The following is a 20,473-nucleotide window of genomic DNA, read 5'->3' as shown; positions in this document are numbered from 1 at the left end:
GTTATGGTCGGTTACATCAGAAAGCAACTATGCCAACTCAGAAAGTTGCAATCGCATATTGGACAAAAAGTCAATGCTGAGAAAATTCACTAAAGTGGAACATTTGAAAAGCCGATAATGCAATGGGATTAGTCTACTAATTACCAGAGTTTGTCCTCTTTCAATGTATTTTGTAAGTGCCATATTTTTTGTAATTTCATGTCTCCATTACAAAATGAATTTGAACTGCTGCATTGGCGTTCCTTCATTTTCGCTATATGGGAACTTTCGTGAATCTGAGCTCCACTAAGCAAATTTAGCCTTCATTTTCTTGACTTAGCATCTGTCAGACAAAACGTTTCATGTTTACTAGAATTCGTATGTAGATATGCACACAATTTCCCACAAAATAATTTTTTTTCACAATAGGATATGATAAAATTATCCCTAGAAAGATGATATATATATATATATATATATAATTTGCACACTAAGTCAAATTCTAGAAATTGAAGTGTATGTCATGTTTTATATAATCTTTTTTATTTTCTAGATTTGTTAAATCTAGTAATTTTTCAAATTAGTTATATTTGTAATATATTCAATGTATTTTCAGTTATTATTGCAGATCTCATGGGATGAAATACTATATTTTATATAAGAAGTGAAACAATACTATGTTTTTTCAATTTTTTGGCATTAGATCCACAAGGAGTTAATATATCATAACAAATACATTGTGAGAAAAAAAGTTAAGGATTTTGAAGAGTACAAGATATTTCAAACCATGACAAGATCTTTTAGATGTTTAGACAAACCAAGAAATTTTATACGTTTAAAAGAGTATTGATTATGTTCCGCTACTTCTTTCCGCAATTTAAGAGCAGAACTAATCCAACCGTAGGCTACTTTAGCGGTAGTTTCTGTTACCAACTACTACCTGAATTTTATTTAGAAATCATTTATCTATATCTCAATTTGGGAAAGCCAAGCATGTGATTACCAAACTCTCTCTTTTTTAAAGCAGTTTGAGGACATTATCTTGTAAAAATTCCAGTGTCTCATCACCTTTATCCTGTTGATGATCCAAAGCTGAGTCATGCAAATAAAAGTTAAAGGCCAATGTCGACTAACTATGGCCCTATATAAATGTAGTGCCAAACGAAACATGTAGGCATCAATCACCAAGACTGGTTACAGAAGTTCATTGAAGTGTACAGTGAAGTACTAGATAAAGATAGAACCATGAAGAACCATCTTTCTGATCAAGTGATCCATATTTCAAGAAGCTCAGTTGCATATTTACTTGGTCAATCCACCAAAAGTATATTGCCCAATAGCCTTTCGGATGAATATCCCAAAGTTGAACAAGGTAACTACATAGTCAGTTCTTTCTCATTAAGGATCCCTAGCACATACTATCTGTATATATCAGGAAAAATATACTGAGTAACTTATTTTCTTGGATTTTTAGGTGATCCAGAGTTATTGATCAGCAGCAAATATAGATTCAGCGTAAAATTGGACAATTTTGCAAAAAGCATCCGAGAGCATGGTAAGGTTACATCATACATCTTTGATTAAAACAGTGGCTTACAAAATCCTGGAAGCATTACTTCACGTTCACTGGCTTCATTTTTCCTGTTTCCTCACTTTTTATTGAGACTGTGCATGAATCTTTATGCATACTCTTCTGTCCATTTACAACTTTGCAGTTAGATTGGCTCCAAAGTTAACAGAGACAGTCAAGGGGAAATTGAGCCTGGGGAAAAGAATTCTTCAAGTAGGTGGTGTGGAGAAGGTCTTCAAGCAGCTTTTCAGTGTTACAGACTGTGAGAAATTGTTGAAGGCTTCTCAGTGCTATTTATCAACAACATCCGGTCCAATTGCAGGGCTACTTTTTATTTCTACTGGTAAAGTTGCTTTCTGCAGTGAAAGATCAATTAAAATTTTTTCTCCAACTGGAAAGCAAATCAGAATCTACTACAAGGTAAATGTTTTAGTCTTTCTATGTGTATCTCAAATATATGTCAGATGATCATCATTAAAGTCACTAAGAAGATTTTTGAATGTACTTTGCAGGTTTCAATCCCATTGAGAAAGATAAAGAGAGCAAGTACAAGTCAGAATTTGAAAAAACCATCACAGAAGTATATAGAAGTAGTTACAGAGGATAGTTTTGAGTTCTGGTTTATGGGATTCTTAAATCATCAAAAGACCTTAAAGTTCCTTCAGCAAATGATGATATCTCAAGGCTCAAGCTTATTAACTGACAAAAGCTAGTGAAGAATTACCAAGTCTTCTTGATCCCCTCTCTTGAGATGTATACATTGTAAATGGTGTTAGGAAGAAAAGAATTTTTGGGGGAGATATCTCTTGTATTTCACACACTTAACTACAATGATATATAGCCTATTTATAGGTTTACAACAAGGTATGGTACAACGAATCTATACAAATATTCAAAATGGTAACTAACTTATTCTATCCCTATCTAATCCCTAATTGATATATAATTTACATTAAAAAAGATAACTATAGTCAACTCACTCCAACAATCCCCTCAAGTTGGTGCACATATATCATGCATGCCTAACTTGCCAAGTGAGTTGTAGAACTTCTTGATCTATATAGTTCTTGTAAATATATCGGCCAACTGTTTTTCAGACTTCACCGATGGGAATTGTATCACTTTATCTTCGAGATTTTGCTTGATAAAGTGCCGATCTACTTCAATGTGTTTAGTGCATTCATATTGAACTGGATTATGACTCATATCAATAGCTGCTTTATTATCACACAACAGATTCATTTCTGACTGTGGAGCAAAGCCAATATCAATCATCAGCCTCTTGAGCCACATGAGGTCACACATACCCTTAGCCATTCCTTCGAGTTCAGCATCTACACTAGACAATGCCATCACCTTTTGTCTTTTATTCCTCCAAATAACTAAGTTGCCACTGACAAAGATGAAATAGCTTGATGTCATATTCCGATCAATAAGGTCCCCAGCCCAATCGGCATCAATGTAACCATCGATATTGATATAGTTATCTTTGAAAAATAAAAGGTCTTTTTCAGGAGACCATTTCAAATATCAGAGGATCCAAAACATAGCTTTCATATGCCGATTATTAGGAGAATGCATGAGTCTCTCAAAGGAATGATGTTGGCTTTAGGTTTTCACCCATCTTTTGTTGATCTTATTTCCAGTTGTTTCTCTACTGTTTCGTATTCTTTTCAGCTAAACGGTGTTCAATTTGGTTATCTATGACCACAGCGGGGCATTAGACAAGGTGATCAAATTTCTCCGTATTTATTTCTTATATGTGCAGAGGCTTTTTCCTGTCTATTACAAGAAGCAGAGGCTTGTGGTAAATTGTCAGGAGTTCAAGTAGGTCAGAGTGGCCCCAAGCTTTCTCATTTATTATTTGCAGACGATACTTTATTATTTGGCAAAGCTACCCTACAAGAAGCTTGACATATTCAGGATATCTTGCAACTATATAAGGAAGCTTCTGGGCAAGAGATCAATCTTGAGAAATCAGCTGTGGTTTTCAATAGTAACACAGATTTCTCAACCCGACAAGATATCACTCAGTTCTTGAATATTAAAGAAGTGGTTGCACATGAAAAATATCTTGGTCTTCCCACCATTATTGGACGCTCCAAATGTGAGGTATTCTCTTCTATCAAGGATAGAATTTGGCAACGAATTCAAGGATGGAATGAACAACGGTTATCAAAAGGGGGATGGAAATAAGGCTAGACCAATTCATTGGGTTAGTTGGGATAAACTTTGCAGCCGAAAAGAAGATGAAGGAATTGGTTTTAGGCAGCTTAAGACTTTTAATCTTGCATTGTTATCTAAGCAAGCGTGGCGTATTGCTACACAACCATCTAGCCTTCTTCATCGGGTATATAAAGCTAAATATTTTCCCAATACTGATTTCTTCCAAGCTCAAGAAGGATCATGGCCTTCCTGGTCTTGACGCGGACTATGTGAGGTCAGGAAGTATATAGAAACAGGAAGCAGATGGTGAGTTGGTTCTGGCCAGTCTATCAAAATTTGGAAAGATAGGTGGCTTCCACGACCATCAACTTTTAAAATTGTGTCGCGGTCTACTACATTGCCGGAGAATTCCACAGTTGATTGCCTAATAGATTACGAGCGAAAGACTTGGCGAGTTGACTTATTGCAGGAAATTTTTTGGCCTGAGGAAATTGAATTAATTCAAAGCATTCCAATTGGAGACATTCATAATAGGGATAAGCTAATCTGGCACTTTTCAAAGAATGGATATTTTACTGTGAAGAGTGCATATCACTTGATCAAGCAGTGATCTTCTAATTGGGAGAATTTGCCATCAAGTAGTAGTACTCTAAAGCAAAATGTTTGGTCTCAGCTTTGGCACTTGAATCTTCCTGAGAAAATTAAAATTTTCTGATGGAGGGCATGTAAAGATATACTGCCAACCAGCACAAAACTCAATACTAAAGGGCTCCATTTAGATACCTCTTGCCCTTTATGTCTCATTCCAGTTGATGATATTGATCATACCTTCTTAACTTGTCCTGTAGCTGTGCAATCGTGGGCGCTTAGTTTCTTAAGCCAGAAGGTTCAACTGCAATTGGCTGATCATATAACATCCCGGCTTCCCAACCAGCTTTTGCAACTATCAAGCAAAGAGATGGAATTGGTGGGTGTTATTCTTTGGAATTTATGGAATAATCGGAATGGAGCAATCTTTGATGGGCCCTACAGAGATCCTCTTAGCTTGGTCTCCCTGTCCATAGCATTCCTGAATCAATTCCATGAAGCAAATTCCAAATACGCCTACCTCTCTTCAATCAAGGTTATCAATAGGTCATTGGATACAACCCAATGCAGGTTTTGTTAAGGCAAACTTTGATGGAGCTGTGTTTATGGACGATAAATCATCAGGGGTTGGTGTTATTATCTGAGATGATAAAGGAAGTTTTATTGCTGGCCTCTCCAAGAAAATTCCTGGGATATTGGAACCAGAAGTGGTTGAATCATATGCGGCCAAACATGCTACTCAATTACTACAATCTTTGGGTTTCAATAAGATCGTTTTGGAAGGAGATTCACAAAAAGTCATCAAAATGCTGGACCGTTTGGAATCTGACGATTCATCATGTGGCTTGTTGATTGATGATACCATTGTCTTATGTCAAGATTTCATGTGTTGGGAAGTTTCATGGATTTCTAGGTCGTTTAATGTTTCTGCTCATAACCTTGCTAAGTATGTTGTTAATCTTTCAGATTCTTGTATATGGAAAAACTCTCCTCCATCTTTTATTTGTTCTGCACTTGTTGCAGATTCGATCACATGATTAATAAAATTATTCTATTTTATTATCAAAAAAAAAAAGGAGAATGCATGAGTCAGATGACAACACTAACAACATACATATGCTATAGCAGGACGAATATGAGTCAGATATATCAGCTTACGTACTAATCTCTGATATCTTTCTTTATTAGTTGGCTTCTGATCTGGGTATTCTCCAAGTTTGTGGTTCTAGATAATCGGTGTGTCGGTAGCTTTACAATCCAACAATCCAATTTCTGCTAAATGGTCAAGTACATACTGTAGTTGAGATAGGAAGATGCCTTATGTCGATTTTATCACTTCAATTCCCAAAAATATTTGAGACTTCCTATATTTGTCATCTCAAATTCTACTACTAACCGATCTTTCAACTTAGAAATTTCCATTTCATCATTCCTTATGATAATCATGTCAATGACATAGATTATTAGAGCCATTACCTTTTTAATCTGACATTTCAAGAATAAGGTATGGTTTGCATTACTTTGTAGATAATCGTACTTGTTCATAACCAAGGTAAATCAGCCAAACAAAATACGGCAGTAATTGTTTCAATTCATAAAAAGCTTTCTGTAAATGGCAGACAACATTTGCTTTTGGAACTGTGGAGTATCCAAGTGGAATATTCATATATATCTCTTCTTCAAGGTCACCATGTCAGAAAGCATTCTTCACATCAAGCTGATGCAACGGCCAATCTAAATTGATTACAAAAGACAGTAAAACTCTAATTGTATCAAGTTTTGTCACTGGTGAGAAGGTCTTTTGATAATTGATGCCATAAGTCTATGTGTATCCCTTAGCTATGGGCAAGCTTTATGTCAGTCAATCGATCCATTAGTCTTGTACTTTATTGAGAAAATCTATTTGCAATCCTTCTAGAAGTGGAACTAAGGCCCATGTGTTATTTTTCCATAATGTCGACATTTCATCTTCTACAATTTGGGTCCAGTTTGAATCCATAAAATCAGCATGCACTCTATTTGGAATATCAGCCGATAACACTTTGTATACAAAGGCCTCTAGAGATTCAAATAGTCGATAAGTTGACACATAATTGATAATGAGATATTTGGACTATTTTACATGAACTTCTAGAAAGTTCCGATTTGGTGGCTTTTTATAGTTAGATTTGTCAGACAACACATATCTACCAGTTACATCCAAATCAGTAGTAGATAAGGGTTGGCAGAATTACTTAACTTAGGAATATTCTTAGGAGAAGAATGATCAGATACTAAGGAGGGAGGGGTTATATCAGCTGCATCAACATCTAAAGTCATATCGACAGCAACTTCCTAATGACTATCTAGAGCATCATCAGCACTAGAAGTCTTTTTACCATTAGTCATGTGTGGATCAGTGTTGTCACTATTGGTCATTAGTATATCGATTGGCAAATTGGCAATCGGTGAGTCATACAAATCGTTGGTTGTTGGTGAGTCATGCAAATCGGCATCAACCTTATCAGGAGTTAGCCACGATGACCAGGCCAATTTTGCTCTTCGCTATCCTGTATCTCCCTCTAAAGTGTAGAATTGGATATTGATGATGAAAGAATGTCTCAGATTCCAAGAAAGTAACATCCATTGTTTCATACATCTTTTTGGTGGTTGGATCATAACATTGATAACCTTTCTTGTGCACAACATATCCCAAGAAGATACAGACAGCACAAGGATCAAATTTACTACATTGATTCTTGTGCAAATGTACAAAGGCCGCACACCCAAAAACTCGAGCTAGAATCGTTAACACCAATGGTAGTGTTGAGAGAGGGCCTGCAGTAGAATCTGAAAATCAATGGCGTTTGAAGGCAACCTATTCAATAAAGTGGATTGCTGTGGTGACTACATCAGGCCAATATTGATGTGAAACATTCGTATCAATCAGTAGGGCACAAGCTGCTTCTAATATGTACTGATTTTTCCTCTCACCACTCCATTTTACTGTGGGATCTGAGGATAAGAAGTTTCATGTATGAGATCGTTAGTATTGAAGAGATCCTGTAACGATCAATTATCATATTCGCTGTCATTATCAGACTGGAGAATTTTGATTTTAGCTGAAAACTATATATGAATCATTGAATAAAATGATTTAAAAGCATCCAGCACTTCATTATTATACTTCAATAGATACAACCAAGTCATCTGAATACAACTAACTACAAAGGTTACAAACCAATGAATACCAGTAGATGAAAAGGCCCCAAACATCAGAATGTGCCAAAACAAAAGGAGTATTACACTTATTAAGATTGATAGGATAGGGGACTCTATGACTTTTGGCCAAAATACAAGTCTTACATTTCCTATCGGAAACATTAATTTTTGAAAACAAATGCAGAAAGAGGAGCTTCATGTATCAAAAGAGGGATGGCCTAGTCATTGATGCCATAACTAGATTTCTCGCTCTTTAGTATTATTGACGCTTCTCATTTGATTTGCTCTACCTGGACTGAAATCAACCATGTAGTACAGATCCTCTCTCCTAGTACCATAACGGATTATCTCATTGGTGAGAATATCCTAAAGAATATAAAAGATTGGATACATCAACGATACACAATTAAGATCGGCTGTTGTTTGACTAACAGATAGTATCTTATTTGATAAGGAGGGAATTAATAAGGTATCAGGTAGAGAAAGAGATGATGATAAAATAACAGTCCTAGCCCCTATAATTAGGTATTGAACACCATTGGCATTAAAAATCGTTGATTATCTCAACTGAGTAACAGATGAAAAATCATTCAAATCATATGTCATATGATTGGTAGTCCCTGAATTTACAATCCAGTCACTATCTCGTCCATTAAGGCTGCATATACCTTGATGCTGATAGGCCGTTGAGGTATCAACAGAAGGGATACAAGGCACTTGCATGGTATTAAGAGCTATAGCTAATGCCACTGAATTAGTAGTCATTGTAACCATTCTTCGAAAGCTTCCATTTTGATCAGCTGCATTCAATTGATTAGTTTGTTGATTTTGTCCTTTGCGCTCTTTCCACCATGCGGATACGCATGCAGTTTGAAACACATATCTTATGTGTGTCCCTTCTTGCTTCGGTGAGTACAACTGTCTTACTTGATTGGCACTTTGGTTTGAGGCAACATAATCAGCCCATCTTTCACTCCCTTGCACCATAGTAGAGTCGATTATGTTATCTCTCCCTGTTAACATTATCGATTGTCTGCTGTCTTCTCACTGGACACAGGCATAGCCTTCTTCACTATTGGAAATGGTTTCAATCATATCATGTCACTACAAATCTTATCCAACTGTTATCTGATCCATCAAGGAAAATGTATACCTACTCTTTATGCATGAAAGAGTTATACCTACAACATCGGTAGCATACTCTATTGGATTTGGTCGATGGAAGTCAACATCTCTTTACAAGTCTTGAAGGTCATTGTAATACTTCTCAATCAGCCCTCTGCAGATCATATAACTAGGATGTATCAGTCCCATTAAAGTTTGTTGTGGCAACTGCATCCCATACCACTTTTGCATTAGGGTAATGGCAGAAGTTCTTGATCAGGAATGGATCCATGTTTTTTACCACACATCCTTTCACTATCAAGTCTTCAGTTCATCAATATCGGTATGCAGGATCTATCAATGAAGGTTGAGAAATTTCATCATTAATATATCACAATTTGTCCCTACTCGAGATATGCATCTCGACAACTTGGGCCTACAAGGCATGGTTGGTGTCATCGAACATGATGCCAATATTTGCCACGGACGAATCACTGCTTGGTGTAATCTTCTGGCTTCTGACCAAAACTTTTGTCGTTCGTGCAGTAAAGTCTTCTAAAATAGAGGCAGTTTCACTATGTTTTGCCATTTTGGATGATTCTCCCATGGTTCTTGTTTAGAGATCAAGGTTATATCAAAGTAGGCACTTGTTTAGAGATCAAGGTTATATCAGAGTAGGCATTTGAGCAAAAGTTCTAAAATCCCTACTCTCGTACCATGTTAAGAAGAAAAGAAATTTTGGGGGGAAATATTTCTTGTATTCACACACTTAACTACAATGATATATGCCCTATTTATCGGTTTACAATAAGGTTGGGTACAATGAATCAAGATAAATATTCAAAATGGTAACTAACTTATTTTATCCCTATCTATTCCCTAATTGATGTACATTTTAATTTTTTTTTAAAAAAAGATAACTACAACCAACTCACTCCAACAAATGGAAATAGCTGTGATGATGGAAATGCACTCTATAAATATTGTAATGCAGGACAACTCTTGCAATAACTAAAGTTTTTTGAGTTTAATCTTGGCGGATACTGCATAGTATATCATCTTACCTTAGTGCAAACATTATAAGCAAAAACGTTATAAGCAATATCATGAAATGGTTTTGCTCGTACAAAAAATTCAGGGTCAAGATTTCACATATATTCCATTTGTGACTAAAAATTAATCAAGATCCTAACAAGCAATAATGTCTCCTTTTGTCTGCCAGCATGAAGCAAAACTTTGCCACCTAGATTCTGTGCTTCTTAGGAATAATTGATGACAATAAATTAGTAAAGTTAGCAAACAATATTTATGGTTTTTTACTTCAAAATCATGTCAATTCTGTCATGGTGTCGTAATACCATATGGCTGTGATTCTAATTTTGTTTTATTACATCATGAAGCAACAGTATGCTAAAGCTAATCAAGCATGTCAGTCTCAGATCCTTTTTCAAGTACAAATTGAGGTCTATGACTACACCTTCGTTTGAAGATGATTACTTGAAGAAGCCTAATTAGTAGAACAAAGCCTAAAGTAGTATCACTCGATGTAGTAGCAAACTGGAATCATCGCTTTGGAAGAGTAAGATTTTGGCTTTCACGCAGATGTTTCATTTGCCTGACCAAGTAAGAATCATCCAACATATATCTGTTGAATCTCAAACCTTAAGTAGCCACGTTTTATATCCATACTCCTTATAGAAGTAACATGAGTCTAAAAGTGCAAGTAATGTAAATAGAATTTTACCTTATTTTTTTTATAATACCTAAAGTACCCTCCACATAATAGCTGTAATGCATTTTAATAATTATGAAGAAGTGAATATCAATCATGTTGATTAACCATTGCAAAACTTGTTTATATATAACTGAAATAGCACCATGAAACAATTAAAATCCATCATTAAGAGTAAGCAAACAAATTAGAAAAACTCCCTAAAATTGAAAAACAATAATCAAATGACATAAAGTGAACAAACGAATTAGTCAAAAAGTTGAAAAGGACAGCTTAAATGACACCAAAGAGAACCTTCAGGTGCTATTAGTATGAAGGAGGCTAAATTGCTTGTGTTTGATTTGTTTGGTGAAATTAGACCAAATCCATCCAGCAAACAATTTAGAAATCCATCGCCAATGGAGGAGGAAAAGAAGAAGAAAAAAGAAAGTTAGAATAAAAATTACTCCAACCCTTATCCATCAAAACTAAGAAATATTTAATAAGTCATTCAGATGAACTATTGCTGGATCAAAATGCATTTAGAAATAATGGGCCAAACCATAGCTAGAATATATATATAAGCGGCTTAAACTATAAAATGTCCCCAGAGCTGACTGACTCATATTCAGTTTGAAATTCAGATATTATGGATTTTGGATTATGTAATAACATAGATTATATAATTGATGGATATTTCATATTATTATTAATTTTTTATGGTTAGAATTGTAGATGCTCATGTATCAAGCCTTGCATGTTGGGTTAAAAACTAATACGCAGCCTGTTACGCCCTTGATTTTGGGGCGTAATAAGATAGAGTTATGAGAAGTGAGAATGTTCTTAAACTCATTACCAATTCGTCCATAACTTTTCTTTCCTTCTCCACGCAAATTTATAACCAGAATCCAGCCTAATCTAATTACTACAACTATCACAAATAATTTTGTCAATTCAGGAACAAGAAGAAATCCAAGTTCAGGGTCAGAAGGGTAGGAGAGTTTTGAAAAAAAAAGAAGTTACCTTTAAACTTTAAAGTACGCCTAAGATGAGGGGATAAGTGAACATGGATTTACGTGGATCTTGTTTTGGAGTCTACAAGTTACCTTTAAACTTTAAAGGTCAACTTGAACATCGTTCTTTGTTTCTACTTTTCATTTGATTGGATATATATAAAGTTCTGTTGCTGGCAATCCTTTTTGGAAACTAATTTGTTGAACACATGATGTGGAACCGATGTGGTAAATTAACTTTTTCCTTAGAAAAAGTTAAAGCATTTTATGGACCATAGAATGGTCACATGTCAACTATGAACCAGTAATAGAATATTCAAGATGGTTGGCTTCAGTTTCTTTGGTTTGTATGTATGATAAATTAAAGTTGAAGTGGCCATTTGGAAATCAACGTTACGTAGTGAAATGGATAGCAATCAACATTTTGATCTTTATATCTGAATAGCCGACCTATAATTCATAGCTTTACACCTTAACCATTTTTTATGAGCTTTTGTGACTTGCATGTGGAGGTCTTGTTTTATTTGTGTTTTCGAAAAGTAGCCATGCATGGTGTTGTCAAGGTTAGATGATATATCATTTAAGGTCTAACATGTCTGAAAAATTTGCAAAGCATAGTTGCTAGGTGAGATATTTCAGAAAATTACACTGTATATTGTCAATTTAAATGTGATTCCATCTCTCTCATTATGCTTGGAAAAGAATGTGGAGTGTCAATATCATTAGCCATACTGTAATTACATTAGTATGCTTTAATTTATCAATAATAAACAAGAATCATTGACCTTTACAAAAAATAGGAACAATTTCAGAAACCTCCCATGAAGTTATTGACAATATCATTGACATCTCTGAACTTCAAAAACATATCACTGGCCTTCCTAAGTTTTTTTGTAACTTTGTCACCCCTTTCTAAAGCATAATATTAAAACACTCATTTTGGGGATGAAGAGAGTGTCACATTTCAAAATTGCACTTTAGTTGTGATCCCTTAATTGTTATGCCAACCAATGTAACTCCTCAACAATTGAAAACTTAACAAATTTGGTTCATTAATGGGTAATTAAAAGTCTTTAATGGGTTGAGAGACCCTTTAATGATTTTTTTGTCATAAATTGGATACAAAATATTAAACACACAAAAATTCTAAATAATTTGTGAAACACATAAAACTCACCCGACATACTTTACAAATAAAGAAAATAAATTTTTGCACCTTTAAAACGTCTCAAAGAAGTTTTAAAGTTTAATTTTAAGCACTTTGTCGTTTTGTTATTTTCAAGCCAATTCAGTTGGACCAAAAAAGTTTGAAGATTCTAAAAATTTTGTAAAATTCCTTAAATTTACCCAGTACGCACTTTGCATTATTAATTTTTTTTATTTGGTGCCCTAAGGCATATAGCAGATCAAAAAATAAAGGAGGCCTGATATTAAAGTTTTAAAATCACCATCCACCCCTTGAACTATAAGATGTTCTTAGCAGAAATTAACTCTTTTTGCAAAACAATAACAAGGCAAATTTTGTATTGTATGTCCTTTAGGGCACTAAAAGGACAAGCTATAGAATTTTTTTGACATCTAAAATAAACTTTTAGTTGTCTTTTGGTACCTTTTTTTTTGGATTTTGGTACCTTAAAAATACATGTTTCTCATGATATTGTTGCTATATTTTGTCTTCTTGGACTTATATGTTCATGTCTTTTTTTTTTTAATGTTTTTAACCTTTGAGTAATATACTTGTAATGTTATAAAATGGTAAGACAACAAAAGGGCAATAGTGGAAAGAAATTATCTTGTCTAGCAAAATGAGTATCTTAACAATATATTTTGAAATAGGATTAGAAAGTTACACAAGGTTACAAGTAGGGAGGCTTGTGACATTTTTCAAAGTTCAATGGTATTAAGTGATATCGATAAAAAACTCAAGGGAAGTTTTTGAAATTATACCAAAAAAGTGTGATCATAGTACTTTGAAATCCACTTAGTACAAAGATGGCCCAACTTAGTGATAGCTTCACTGCTAATTAGGGGTGGGCAAAAAAACCCGTTGATCCGAAATCCTGATGAACCTGATCCGATCCGATCCGAAAAATAAGATATTCGATCTAATTTTTCTTAGCGAGGCAAATGAGGGTCGGGTACCCACAAAAAATGGATACAGATATAGATCAGAAAAATAAAAGCCTGCGGGTACCCGACCCACAGGGTATATTATATAAATATTAAAAAATTAGGGGTCATTTTATAAATTTTATAATTTTTAATCCTAAGTGTAAGTGAAGTGGCTTAAAGTCCCAGTACCATATTCTAATCCCATATGATCCATTTCTCCTCATCTTGTCTGAAGAAAGCGAATATTCTCGGTGAAGCCTGAACCAAATGAACAAAATGAAGAAAAATTTGTGAAACTCTATCATAAAAATTGTTCATCCCTTTCATCTTTTTCATTTTTATTCTACCTCTATCAATCTTTTCTGCAAATTTTTCATCAATTCAATCAAAGATTTGTATTTGGAGCTCCAATATTTTGTTAGCTAGATAATTAAAAAATTTGTGTCTTTCATTTATTTATTTATTTGATTTATTTTATTGCAATTACGTCTCTTAAATTTGTCTCTTTTATTTAGTGCAAAAAATTTATTTTTCTTTTTCGTTACCTTTAATGCCATAAGGTCTATTCCAAAGATGTAAGGAAGTTGGGAAAGATTTTCAAACTTATTTTGGTTATACTTTCTCCAAAAATAATTAGCTCTGTTCAATTCTTTTCCGGACTTGATTCCATAATCGATTCATTTGGGATGCAGTCTTGTACCATAACATTCTTAAGGAAGTTGGAAAAATTGCCAAATACTTATTATCCTTGTATTTGTTATGTTGTAGAAGGATGAAATGTGTGAGAATGGTGGTGTACTCAAAATTATCATAAAATTTCGTTTTGTCTATTAGATATTGTAGTTCTAATATGTACTGAATTTATCAGATCGGTTTGATTGTTGGATGAAATATGTGAGAATGGTGATGTATAGATTTTGATTACAATATCTCTGCCACTATTAATTGGAAAGCAGGTTTTTTTATTGGAAAACATGTTAATTTATAGTGGAAAGCAATTTTTTTATTGAAAAATGTTTTTATTTTTAGGGGCGGGTACCCTATGACCCGCTCCTTTTTTTTTTTTCAGATACCCGAGTAACGGATACTCGAAGACATTAGGAGCAGATTAGGGTCGCAAAAAGGTTGATCCTATATATTAAGGTTAGATCAGTCAAATTATGTTAGGGGTGACTACCCGACCCATATGCCCACCCCTACTACGAATATTATCTAATTTTGGCAGTTATGGTAAACCCATAGTTATGGTGTCCTGGTCGATTGCATCAGAAAGCAACTTTGCCAGCTGAGAAAGTTACAATAACACATCAGCAGAAAAAGTCAATGCTAAGAAAATTCGTTAAAATGGAACGTTCAAAAAGCTAACAAAGCACTCAGATTTGTTTAGTTAGTAGACCGGATATAAAAAATGCTTAATCGACAAAAACCCAATGTTGCATCATTACTTTTTTTTTTATGCACTCCTATGTCTAGAGCATGCCTTTTTTCCCTTAAATAGATTTTGAAAATTTCAGAATTCTTATAATTTGATGTCTCCATTTTTAAAGGCGTTAGGCGAATTTGAACTCCGTTAAGCAAATTTGATCTTCATCTTCTTGACTTAGGACTTGTTCTCGACTGATTATATTAGATGATTATAGATTCTGATAATTATCTTTTCTAATGTTTCCTTTATTTTTTTGTCCTTAAATTATAGATTTTTAAATAACCAAAACACCTAAAATTCATAATCAACCGAAGAGTAACTTTTTCGGGTTCTAATTATTCTTTGTAATCACTTTTTATAATCTGGTTTTACAAAATCTAAAATAAACAAGAACAAGGCCTAGGCTCCTTCAATCAAAATGTCTCACCATTACTAGAAGTCTAGAACTAGTATATGGATTAAGTATACAATTTCTGACAAAGTTCTACATTTTTTGACAATAGCATATGGCAAACTTATCACTACACAGATGATGAATACAGTTTGCACGTTAAATTTAAAATCAAGAAATTGAAGTATATGTCATCTTTTATATTACCCAGTGACTAAGAAGATTGCATTCTAAAAATAGTTAACAAGACTAATATAACATGCTTATTTAATTCTTAGATCCATAAGGAATTATTTTGTTATAGTATGACATTGTGAAGAGAAAAGTTAAAAGGTTTATGGAAGAGTATGTGCTGATTCAACCATGACGAGATTCTGCATGTTCAAAAAGAGTATAGGTTATATACGGGTTATATTCTGCTGCTTCTGTCTACAGTTGAGAGAAGAATATCCAAGTACCGGGTACAAATGTCAGCAGTTTCGATTACCAACTACTACATGAATATTATATAAATCTTAGCCATCAATAGCTGAAATTAGGAAAGCCAAGCATGTGATTACCAAACTTTCTCTTTTTTAAAGCAGATAGAGGACGTTACCTTGAAAACATCCATGTGCCTGTGTCTTATCTTTTGTGTCCCACTGGCAGTCCAAAGCTGAGTCATGCAAGTAAGAGCTAAGGCCACTATCAACTGCCTTTCGCCCTATAAATAGAGTTCCAAAATAAAAATGTAGGTATCTATCAAGCAAAAACTCTCTCCAGAGGAAGTTCATTGCAATTGCAGTTGCAGAGTGCAATACTAGGTAAAACCATGAAGAATCAAGTCTCTAGTCAAGTGATCCAAATTTCAAGAAGCTCAGCAGCATATTTACTTGGTAAATCAAGAAAAAGAATATTGCAGAATGGTCATTCAGATGAATATCCCAAAGTTGAAAAAGGTAAGACATATTCTGTTCTTTCTGATCAAGGAACCATAGCAGATCCTATCAATATACATCACGAAGAATATACTTATCAACTAATATTATTGGATATATATATATATATATATGTAGGTGGAGTGGAATCATTGATCAGTAGGAAATACAGATTCGGCATCAAAATGGACAATTTTGCAAAAGGCATCCGAGAGCATGGTAAGGATACATATTTAATTGACTTAGTGCCATACTGAAATCCTGGAGGGATTACTTCACATTCAGGGCTTGATTTTTCTATTTACAGCTTTTTATTGGGATTGTGCATGAATATTTTGATTCATATTATTCTGCAATTACCTCAACATTTTCTTAAAACTTTGCAGTTAGATTGGCACCAAAGTTAACAGAAACAGTCAAGGGGAAGTTGAGCTTGGGGGCAAGAATTCTTCAAGTAGGTGGTGTGGAGAAGGTGTTCAAGCAGCTTTTCAGCGTCACGGATAGTGAAAAATTGTTGAAGGCCTCTCAATGCTATTTGTCAACAACATCAGGTCCAATTGCAGGTCTACTTTTCATTTCTACGAATAAAGTTGCCTTCTGCAGTGAAAGATCAATCAAAATTCCTTCTCCAACAGGAAAGCAACTCAGAATCTATTATAAGGTACTTCTTGCAGTCTGTTTATGATGATCTCAACATATGTGGGATAATCTTCAGTAAAGTTACTAAGAAGACTTTTTGAATGTGCTTTGCAGGTTTCAATCCCGTTGAGAAAGATAAAGAGAGCAAGTGCAAGTCAGAATTTTGAAAAACCATCACAGAAGTATATGGAAGTAGTTACACAGGACAAATTTGAGTTCTGGTTCATGGGATTCTTAAATCTCCGAAAGACCTTAAAGTCCCTTCAGAAGATGATGGCATCTCATGCTCACTGACTAACAAAAAGTCGGTGAAGCATCACCATTTAACAAGCCTTCACACCCTTTTTTCTCTTGAGATGCATAGATTGTACATGGAAGATAGCAAAATCTACTTGTAGATATTGTAATGCAGGATTACCAATTATTACCAAAATTGTAATGCTCTTGTGATTAATAAAGATTTTGGAGCATGATGTTTGTGATTAGTATACTGCATAGAGCGTCACCTTACCTTTCTGTGAAGACTACAAACAATATCATAAAATAGCTTTGCTCGTACACGATTGATTGATGTCCTTATGTAAATTGAGATTCTATGCTTCTGAGATACAATTGATCACAAAAAACTAGATCAAGCGAAGTTAGGTAACTCTAAAGTTATCAACTCTGTTAAAGATGATTTTACTATCTACTAATGCAAGAAAAATGGAGTTCATCTTTCTTTGTAGATCTCTACTACAGCACAGGGAGACTTCTGCCGGTTGACAAACTTTTAGTTATACACTTGTTTTTTCTGGGAAGCAGAAGCAAACCTTCCTAATATCATAAAGCTGTCATGCTAATTTTGTGTCTCTACTTGATGAAGCCACATTGTGATAATCCTCTCCGTCACACATCAGGGACTGTGGATAACAAAATCAAATGTTAGAGCTAGTCAAACTTGTCAAATGTTGGAGCTTTTAAGGCAAAAATTGGGATTTGAGGTCCATGACTACCCCTTCATATGAAGCTGATCACTAAAAGAAAGGTCCTTACGAGATGCATATGCATTAAGGATATGGATATACGTAAGTGGAACAATGCTTAAACTAGAATTCCCCAATATGTGGCAGAATAGTATTATTACTTTGGTTGCACGAGATTTTGGCTTTCATTTGGAAGTTTCCTTTGCCTAAGTAAGCACTATCCGACATATGCCTGTTGGTGTCAAACATTAATACTTACTATGTTGGATCCTTAATCCAACATTGGACTTATATATGAATAATTATGTGTTGCAAACTGTCAATTAAGGTTAAACCCAATTAAAGTGATCAAATATAGTTTGGGTTTAATGTATCTAATAGGGTGTGGGTCTTTAATGTGTAGAGATTTAAGGGCTCCTATTTCTATGATGGGTTGAAATAGGGTTCCAAAAGGTAACAGGAATGTTACCTATAAATAGGGTCATGATTTCCAGGTCACATGTATTCTTATTTTGTCGTATTCTCTAGTGCCACAAATATAGTTTTTTCCTGATATCCTATCGTCAGGAAAGATACCAGAGAGATACTAAAGGGCTCTCTCTAGGTTTGGTAAATACGTGTTAACCTGGAAGGTCACCTCAAAATCTCTAGGGATTCAAGCACCAGTTCATCAACATGAATCAAGGTATGTTTCCGCAATTTTTCCTTGTTAATTTATTTCTTAATAATCGCCATATAGATTTTGGGTTTAATAGGTGATGGCGTTCACCAAAGGTTAATTTAAATAACCACCCTAACAAGTGATATCAGAGTCCATATGGTTGATCATTAGGAAATAATTTGGATTTAGTAATTTATAGTAATTTTACATGGCTGAAAATTGCAAGTCTTGGTAATTTGCTGTGTAAATTCAGTCACAGTAAATTTGCACGGCTAATTTAGTAATTTGCAAGCCTTGGTTGCTGATGGCTTTATAATTGCATGCCTTTTGTTTTCGGCCTCTGACTCATAAAAAGGGGGGGGGGGGATTCATGGTCAGAACTATGATGCTTTTGGCCTTCGGTCAAACAACTCAATGCTTTTGATTACGTCAATGCTTTTGATTACGTAAGTCTTCACACGGTTTCAATCTATGTTCACTAATTGGTAAGTCAAGTGATGATTTACGGGGGACCCACAAGCTACTTGTTTTCTGGCTTCGGGAAATGGTTCGGCCTTTTCTCCACTGTTAATGATTAAGTTGTCAAACTATGATGCAATCCAGTAGATGTTACTGTGCTCGTTTTTAAATAGCCGAGAGTTTCTCAAATAAATTATTGATATGGTGATTTGTGTCTTAAATCTTGGATACACAACTTGCCATGTTTTACCGTAATTAGTATTTTATTTTGGCTTGCTTCCTTGTATAAGAAAATTTGCATATATTTCTATGTTAAGTAAATTAGGATTTTTTTAATTTAAGTGAACCCTAATAAAGTTAAATAGGACATTTAAACCCTATAAAATCCATAAGTGTGGCCCATTAAATATGTAGTTTTTATAAAGTACTTATGGATTTCAAGAAAATTTGTTGGGTTTGAATGCTAATTTTGGGTCAAATTATGGATATGGACCTTTGGTCCAATAAGTCATGATTTAATTTGATTGATTTGACCAAGTTTTGACCAAAGTTGACTTTGATCAAAATTTTTATTTAATTTGGATAATTTTAAATTTGGATATTGGTATGATTATATATATTTTGGAATAAATTAAATGAAATAATATGCCACCAAAATGACCTCTATTATGGAAATGAATTTATTTTAAAATATAATTAGTTGGGTACTAGTAATTTTATGAATATTGATCGGCCCAAATAAAGGTCAATATTTAATGAAATTACATGTGCACTTGTGGTAATAAACATGTGATAATTATTCGGCTTTTACATGTGAATTATAAATTGGTCCAAAGGAAAATTTATTTTTGACATGTTATTATTGTTAGTGTTTATTACTGCGCCAAGATATCACTTAAAAGTTAATATTTTGTCCAAAGATAAAATATTAATGGAACATCGGTATCTTGAGATGGGGTTACCATTATTTAAATTTATTATTATTTTGGTTTATGTGAGCATAGTTTTAATTATTTTATATTTTCTGTTCAGTTGCAAATGATCTTACAAGTATTACTACCAACATCAATAATATTCCTATGTTGAATGGCACAAACTTCAAGTCCTGGAAAGAAAATTTCTTGATAGTACTTGGAGTAATGGATCTTGACCTTGCGTTAAGGGATGATTCTCCCCCACCTCTTACAGATCAGAGTACCTCTGATGAAAAGAGGGATAAGGAAAGGTGGGAGAGATCAAATCGCTTGTGTCTAATGATCATTAAAAAGGCCGTTCCAGAAGTATTCAGGGGAACAATGTTAGAAACGACTGTAACTGCTAAAGAGTTCCTTCAGGATATTGAAAAAAGGTTTGTCAAGAACGAAAAGGCTGAAGTTAGTACGCTCTTGATACGCCTAGTTTCAATGAAATATAGTGGTAAAGGCAATATCAGAGAGTACATCATGGAGATGTCTCATCTTGTTTCAAAATTAAATGCACTTAAGTTGAAACTCTCTGAAGAGTTACTAGTGCATTTGATTTTAATATCTCTTCCTACACAGTTTAGTTAGTTTAAGGTGAGTTACAACTGT

At 34.2% G+C, this 20,473-nt stretch overlaps 2 protein-coding genes across 2 annotated transcripts; both read left to right on the top strand.

Annotated features, from left to right (window-relative positions):
* Positions 1–1,170: 1,170 nt before the first annotated feature.
* LOC113754036 (GEM-like protein 4) lies at positions 1,171–2,406 on the top strand. The gene is made up of 4 exons (XM_027298350.1): positions 1,171–1,351; positions 1,454–1,534; positions 1,695–1,969; positions 2,062–2,406. The coding sequence occupies exons 1-4, from the start codon at positions 1,225–1,227 to the stop codon at positions 2,260–2,262; spliced, it is 684 nt and encodes a 227-aa protein (XP_027154151.1). The 5' UTR covers positions 1,171–1,224; the 3' UTR covers positions 2,263–2,406.
* A 13,615-nt stretch (positions 2,407–16,021) lies between these two features.
* On the top strand, positions 16,022–17,287 carry LOC113753981 (GEM-like protein 4). The gene is made up of 4 exons (XM_027298271.1): positions 16,022–16,199; positions 16,317–16,397; positions 16,565–16,839; positions 16,932–17,287. The coding sequence occupies exons 1-4, from the start codon at positions 16,073–16,075 to the stop codon at positions 17,109–17,111; spliced, it is 663 nt and encodes a 220-aa protein (XP_027154072.1). The 5' UTR covers positions 16,022–16,072; the 3' UTR covers positions 17,112–17,287.
* Positions 17,288–20,473: the final 3,186 nt, after the last annotated feature.

This window comes from Coffea eugenioides, chromosome 11, assembly GCF_003713205.1.
Source record: "Coffea eugenioides isolate CCC68of chromosome 11, Ceug_1.0, whole genome shotgun sequence".
Classification (NCBI taxonomy): Eukaryota; Viridiplantae; Streptophyta; class Magnoliopsida; order Gentianales; family Rubiaceae; genus Coffea; species Coffea eugenioides.
This window is presented reverse-complemented; position numbering and strand designations above follow the sequence as displayed.